The 7,653-nt window shown below is 33.3% G+C and overlaps 1 protein-coding gene across 2 annotated transcripts; it reads right to left on the bottom strand.

The window, feature by feature from the left end:
• Positions 1 to 648: 648 nt before the first annotated feature.
• On the bottom strand, positions 649 to 4,649 carry LOC105783771 (probable beta-1,3-galactosyltransferase 2). Of its 2 annotated transcripts, none has more exons than XM_012609416.2 (11): positions 4,203 to 4,649; positions 3,579 to 3,675; positions 3,429 to 3,493; positions 3,133 to 3,344; positions 2,950 to 3,013; positions 2,316 to 2,388; positions 2,054 to 2,177; positions 1,838 to 1,925; positions 1,630 to 1,755; positions 1,395 to 1,504; positions 649 to 1,118 (listed from the first exon to the last, which is right to left on the bottom strand). In XM_012609416.2, the coding sequence occupies exons 1-11, from the start codon at positions 4,310 to 4,312 to the stop codon at positions 970 to 972; spliced, it is 1,218 nt and encodes a 405-aa protein (XP_012464870.1). In that variant the 5' UTR covers positions 4,313 to 4,649; the 3' UTR covers positions 649 to 969. The 2 variants fall into 2 exon arrangements, with proteins under 2 accessions (XP_012464870.1, XP_012464871.1); XM_012609417.2 differs by having other exon boundaries at positions 2,054 to 2,174; positions 4,203 to 4,648.
• Positions 4,650 to 7,653: the final 3,004 nt, after the last annotated feature.

Genomic DNA, 7,653 nt, shown 5'->3' with positions numbered 1-7,653 from the left:
TAAACTCTCAAAAGTGTTAAAAAGTTGATAATATTTGATTACTTGCTTGTACCCACTTGTTTGTTTTGTTGGATTTGAGAAATTATGTACTGAGCTCGGGTTTGAACATTCAACGTCCGAACCTAACCTAGTTTAGCCCGTTTTCGAAGTTTATAATTTTTATATTATGTTAAATTTATAACATATAAAAATTAAATTTATAGTAATATATGCTGGAAGTTTAAAAAATTTGAGATCACTATATATAAAAATATAATAAATAAAAAATATTAAATTAAAATAATTACTTATTTTAAAATAAGGGGTTGAGAAAGATTCGATGCTAATTGCCAGCTTTGGTCAAATCTTAATTGGGAAATGAAAATTTTGGAGTCTTCCAAAGTTGAAACTCTTGGAGTTCCCAAATGAGCACTCAACATCAACTTTTAAGCATATGGGAATCTGCCGGCTTCAACAATGGAGAAAAAAAAGTCACAAAAGCATGTTCTGCTTCTTCATATGATATCATTTTTGCTTACCTTTCGCAAGACAATGTTTACTTCCAAACCAAGTCTTATTTCATTCTCACGTTTTTGTTAATCAAATCTTTTTAAAAGGTTTTACATTGATTCCACAGTCGCAGAAATCGATGATTAAGAACAAAAAATGTTACCCAAAAAAAATATTTTCTTCTTTATTATGAGCTTTTTATGGAACTTTAACTTACAAGTAGGCTTTCATGTCCGAAAGAATGAGTGGGTGGTGAGTGATGACAGCCGCTTTCATTTAGGGCTGCTACGGTGACAGTGACAGTGACAATAACCTTCCACAGTAAAATCGCAAAGGCCCCGTTTCAATGCGCTCTCTCTAGATATAACATTTTATGTACTCATTAGACTACGAAAAAGAAGATTTTGAACGTCTGCTTGCGCATGCTCAACGCTCCACCATATTGTCTTCCTAAGTTAGGAAGCACATGAAAGCGGCAGATTAGAAAGTAGCACTCCACAGAGCATTCTCACCTTCCCCACACCGCCGATGAACCTCTTTAATCCTATCAGCAGACCGGCAAATTCCGCTGCAAGTCCAATCAAAGGAAGCAACGCAGATGTTGCCAGCTTGAGCTTTCCATTCACAATCTGCATTCACAGCCATTTACACACTTCAGCTTTTTGGTGTTTAGTATATTTCACCAGGTTTTTGAATTGATACGATAATGACTCGCTGCCAACTTGTATGACATGTGAACCAGTAATCTTACCAACCGTAATTATAGTTCGTGTTAGATTTTACATCATCATCTTCCATGCAAATTAAACAAGTATGAACAATGACTTGCCACAAGCAGTCTACCTTAATCTTTCAATCTAATATAATCATAGTTCTAATCAAATTCGGGTGTTTTAAGACTTTACCAGGTGGCGTGCCACAACATAATCTCCGATCATCAACATGTTCCACATCAAGTCCAATAAACCAAGATCCCAGTGAAACATCCTCATTAGCATACTTATGTAGAACGTGTCTGACATAATCATGCATGTATGTAATCATCATTAGTACAAAAATTGATAACAATGAGGAGCAGGTCCTCGGATTCATGCACAGGCTTCATCGTAAAATTTTAAACAGAGAGGTCTTGGATCTTACTGGTTTATTGATATATATGAGGCCAAATCTTTTGAAATGGCATACAACTGTCCAGTAGCATGCCGGAAATATTTGTTTCCTGTCTCGCCGAATTTCCAGTGCTCGGGTTCATGGTATCTAACTCCTCTGTTCAATGATATAACAATTAAGAAACTGGTACACTTCCACAAAAATCTTCTGTAGAAGTAGAAAGGAATATGTAGCTCACTTTTGAGAGAGGACGGGACCAGATTTCATGCATCCAATATATACACGAGGATTCTTTCGGTGTCTAACTAGAGTTTCTCCAAGTGTTGCTGCAGTAATTTTATGGGAGATTAGAACATAAAATAACAAGAATTAAAAGTATATGTACCTAATTACTGTTATGTGCAATGAGGTACTATAATTCTCACAAGAAGCATATAAAATAAACAAAACATACCTATATTTACATGGACATCGTCATCGACTTTAACATAAAAATCTGCATCCCACAAAGCAACAGAAGTAGCAAAATATATCTTGGTCTTTGCAGACAATTCAAGGTAACCTTCAACATGGTCCTGCTTGCAATCGAAACAACATATTTCTCGGTCCATTATTTTCTCAAAAGCAAATAGTAATGGAATGTTCTTAAATAGGCTAGCATATTTTTAGCAGAACAGCCTAAACAAAAAAGATCAATAGTTGCCACAACAACCTACCAGCCTCAAGAAGTCTCCATGCTTCTTATCCTCTGCTTCAATTGCTCGGTCCAAAATACCACCCGATGTAGCACTGTATAAGAAACATGATTCAATTTAATTGCTTATAGCACCATTTAGAGTGTGTGCCAAGGAGATCGTAAGAAAAGAATAATGGGCATAACAGGATATTTAGGTCCCAAACTATTTGCAGACAGTATTTCATGACAGCGGAACGGCTATAAAAAGCAAGAAATATCGTCACCATCTTTGGATGGAATATCAATATATGATTATTGGTTAATGGTCAATTTTTATCTTATTCGAGCAAAAGTTAACAAGCCATCTTCGGGTGTTGTCAATGTTGAACCGAACCCGTGTCTCATTTCCATGAGAAATAAAAACCAAGTCTAATAATAAAAGTAGCCTTGAAAGGCATACCATGCAAGGCAACACAGTGCTAGAGTGGTTCATCAAGGTTGGTTCTCTAAGCTTCCTTAAACTTAATCATCCATAAGGACTTAAACTTAATCATCCATAAGGATTCAAAGGCAATGATGAATACAACTAAGTTAATAGCATAAGAACAGCAAGAAAAAATATGATACTAGTTCACTTATAAAACAATACGATAGAAAGAGAATTAAACCATCACCTATGGCCAATAACAAAGCGAACAATAATGCCTTTTTCATCCTCCAATTTCTTCCTCTTTTCACCTATTTTCCAAAACAGATTTGATTCAGCACCCGAATTCACATTAGAATCTCAGGAAAGGAGCAGATGTGTGTTAAGGGAATGGGGGAAGGGAAGGGTCAAAAAGAATCAATCCGACCACCTTGTGGCATCCATGTAGCACGAACTGAGTCTCTTCTTTTCCTGCTGCTGAAAGCCGTATTAATTCCGATAACCATCAGATACTTTCTCTTCCTAGATGATCCAACTCTACTCACATCTTCGGATAACGGAGAACCACCGTGTAAAGATTCTTGTGCCGCCCTTGCAGCAGCTAATTCCATCTCTAAGTTGGAAATAGTCTTATCCAATGTCCTACATCAAAAAATGACACAATCAGTTCATTGATCAGTCACTTAAAAATCAAATGAACCATAGTTAGACAAAAGCAATACTAACTGTATAGCATGGTGAGTCTTGAAAACCTCCCCAATGATGTCCTTTGATACATGCTTTTCTCCTTTCTGATACAAAGAAAGGAAACCAATCAGCTTAAAACCTACAAAACTTAACAAAAGGTTTATATGAATGCAAGTTAAAGAGACTCACAGCTTTTAGGTTACAACCCTCAGAAATGAGTTTTAATTTTTCAGCTTCTACGGCGGTTGTCCGCATGATAGCTTTAGATTCAGGAACAGCCACCATCCTGTTACCAAATTTACACATTAACATAATGAAAACCCAATATTTTACCTGTAATCCAAATTTGAACCAAAAATTTTTATATGTGCAAAAAAAGAAAGAAAAGAAAAGCAGTAAAAATTTCAACTATAGTCAAGGTTCCCTATTGCAACTATTTAATTCTTCTGCACAATGATTATCAAATGATGAAACATCAATGAGATAAAAGCATTAAAATTAGAACGCTTAATATATGAAAATTGACTTGTCAATTGAAACCAACCTTATCCCAAAGGTTAGATCCAATTTTGCATTAATAGGCACACCAAATAAATGAGACCCACTAGTCATCTCTTTTTTTTTTTTTTTAAAAAAAAAGAGAATTGTATGAAACTCAAACATGAACACAAGCTTGGACAAATAATTGTGAAAAGAAAAGAAAAAACTCAAAAAATCTATTAACAAAGCAAATTAACATGGTTTCACCGTTGAAATAAGGGAAAGCCAAAAGTTTTAAACTTTCAAAAAAAAAAAGAATGAAAAGGGGATTACCTATTGGTGAAGAGAATTCCAGCACAGAAGCAGCTCAAACAAAGAAGAAAAGTCCATTTCTTTGAAACAAAACTCCTACTAGACTGCTCTGTTTTGCTTTTAAAAGACATATTTTCGAAACTTCCCAACCTAAAATCCCCTCTATTTCTCCAACACTAGCAATCAAAGAAGCAAAAAACCCATATGGAAAAAAAAACAGAAGAAGCTTGAGCCGAATCAAAACGACAGTTGCAGAAAATGAGCTCCAACTTTTTTTCAGAAGAAGAGAAAGAAACAGAAACAGAGAACTCTGTTTTATTATGAATTGCTATTTTTATTCCTTTCTTTTTTTTTTGTTGTTGGTTTGTTTCTGTGTATAGATTCTGTGTGTCAAAGCCTCAAAAAGAGAGGTCTAACATTGCTTGCAGGCAAGGGACGTTGAACACAAGTGAGAGACGACCCACTACTAACCGCTTCTCTCTTGCTTTCTTCTTATATAAATTTACCATTTCATCCCTTTTTATTTATTTATTTACACGTGATGGTATGTATTTATGCGCGGCTAAGCTTTATGGTCGGGTTGGATCTCACCGCGCTTCCATTTTAGTTTTTTTTTTTTTTTTTTTTTTATGTTAAGTTTCATTCATTTTATTCTTAAAAAAGATTTTTATATTAAATATACATTTAAAAAAAAACATTTTTGAATTACTTAACTTAGAATTTGAGTGTCTGAAATTAAAAGAAATTTGGCTAATGTGACAGCTCGTAAATTAATTAGATAATTGCAATTATTTTTTTTAGGTTAATATAAAACTTGCCCTCAAATTATACACTTTTTAACTCAAGTAAATAAAAAAAACATTGTAAAAAATTATACTTATTGAAACCACCTTTTTATATTTTGAAAAATAGGGATCGACTTTAAAAATAAAATGGGAGTCGCCACCGATCATTTATTGAGGTGTGATCGGCTCACCTTAAAAAATGATTTTAGGTCTGCGAATTTTGGGAAAACAGGTTCGGGAATCGGTTACGCAAGAGGAAGGGTTAGCACCCTCGTGACGCCCAAAATTGGTACCGAATTGATTGTTTAATGTCCTAATGTCGAAATTTTGAAAAGATTTTAAAATGATCATTTTATCTTGAATAAAATGATTTGGATAATAAGACTCACTTATTTCAAAGGAATAAATTGTCACACTCAGTAAATTAGAGTGCAACATTTTGAATCCTCAAAATCAAGTTTATCTCATGACTTTTAAAACCTATGCATTTTGAGAAGGATATTCGATTATTTGGGTTCAACGGCAAATTAAGACCAAGTAAGTTAGGGTTTAATTTTCTGAAATTCCTAAACATCGAATATCGCCTTTATAAAAAAATCCTTAATTCGGAATAGCAAAATTATCGGATCTAGTGAGTTAGGGTCCAACATTTTGAAATCTCGAAGAACTTTATTTTGATAATGGTATGGTTTTAATAAAATGGAACTTGATGATATAAATCCATCGAAGAGAGTTGAAGCCCAGTAAGTTAGGGCACAATCCAATCGAAAACAATGAATATCAAGCCTTTCTTTTGAAGATTATGAAATAGCATGATTGTAGCATAAATGATATGAGTAGTAACAATGAAAATAAATTAGATAAAAGGATAAACCAATAACATACAAAATAACAATGCATTTAAGGAAATAAAATTAGAACATTCATTCAAAATAATAATGAAAATAAATAAAATCATAAAAAAACATATGTGTATGAATACAACAAAGTTTGAAAAGAATGAAAATATATAAACAAGTAAATAATGATAATGTGTATGTGTGTTTGAAAATGTATTAAAAATATGTATGTATATATAAATTATAAAGTATAAAATATATAAGTATGTACATATATAAATATACACTTATAAAAATTAAAAAATGTATGTAGACATAAATATATGTATACATAAATTATAAAATATAAAAATATATATGAGTATGTGTGTATACATATACACGTATAAAGTTGTAATATATATAAAATACAAAGGTAGGTATAAATATATATATTTATGAAAATAAAAAATAGGCATACGTACACTATAACAATATGTATGTACATATATATGTGTAAATTACAAGGTGTATAAAATGTTAATATGTACATATAAGAAAATTAAAAATATGTAAGTGTGTATATAAGAATATGTATATATAACAAAAATTAAAAAAGTATAAATTGGTAAATGATCATAATAATAAATGCAATAATAATAATAATAATAATAATAATAGTAATAATAATAATATAGCTAATTAATTTAATAATAAAAATAATAATAAAATAACGGGACTAAATTGAAAACAAAACAAAATCCCAGGGAGAAAACAAAAATAAAATAAGGTAAAAGGTCAATCCATGACGTGCATAGAGGGAGAGGGACCGATTGGGCAATTACCCCTAGCCATATGCGCAACGTTCCACGTGGGACTGAAATGAAACAACTATAAAATTATATGGATAAATTAAAATAAAAGAAAAGAAGGAAAAAAGGGCTAATTGTAACACGCTACAAAAGCGGAGGGACCCCGCGCGCAAATAACCCATTTCATGAAAACGCGCAGATCCCCCCTGGAGCAGGTCGGATCGCGCGCGGGTCATGGGGGCTAAAACGGTGCCGTTTCCTTCGTTATATAAAACGAAATTAAATCCTAAAATTAGCAGCCTATTCTTATTTTGGAGAAAACCTAAAACAAAAATAAGAAAAAAAAGCTCCCTGCGCCGCTTCATGCTCCGGCCAGTCGGAAGTTCTCCGATCCATCGCCCCAACTCCGATTAAGACGAAGAGGACGATGATTCGGATTCGCCACAAAGGTAAAACGCTTAACTCTCCCCCTCCATTTCCTTTTCTCAAACAGTGAATAAAAGAAAAAAGCAATCTAAAAGTCGAAAAAGAAAATCAAGAGGAACGAAAAACTCAAAATCACCTTTTTTGCTCTGAATCTTTTTTTTTATTCAATGTTCGTGTAAAAAAAAAGCCTCCTTTACAGAATTTAGAACGGCTTTTATAGCCGAAAAAGAAAAACTAATAAAAATCCCAATACCGAAAAACTATTCCCCAATCCCTTTTTACATTTTTCTTGTTTTTTTCTATTTTCTCTGATTTGTTGTCCCTCTTTTCGTTTGTTTCCTCTGTTGTTTGTTTGTGGCACTACAGGTACAGTCGTACGGGAGGAGGACGCGCATGGAGGAAATGCATGCATGTGTTGGCGAAGCACGCGCGAGGCCTGGATCTGGGCAGAGATAAGAGCGGCGGCCTTAGGGTTTTCTTACTGAAAATTTTTCAGTTTGTGGGCTGGGGTAGGTTTGGGTTTAAGTTTGAATGGGTTTTGGGTATGTAATTTTGGTTTTATTTATTTTTAGTAAGCCCGGGTCAAAATTGGGCATTACAATACTAAAACATAATTTTTGTCATATTATAT

This window comes from Gossypium raimondii, chromosome 13, assembly GCF_025698545.1.
Source record: "Gossypium raimondii isolate GPD5lz chromosome 13, ASM2569854v1, whole genome shotgun sequence".
In the NCBI taxonomy this organism is placed as follows: domain Eukaryota; kingdom Viridiplantae; phylum Streptophyta; class Magnoliopsida; order Malvales; family Malvaceae; genus Gossypium; species Gossypium raimondii.
Note: the sequence above shows the minus strand (reverse complement) of the source record. Positions and strands in the feature narration are given on the sequence as shown.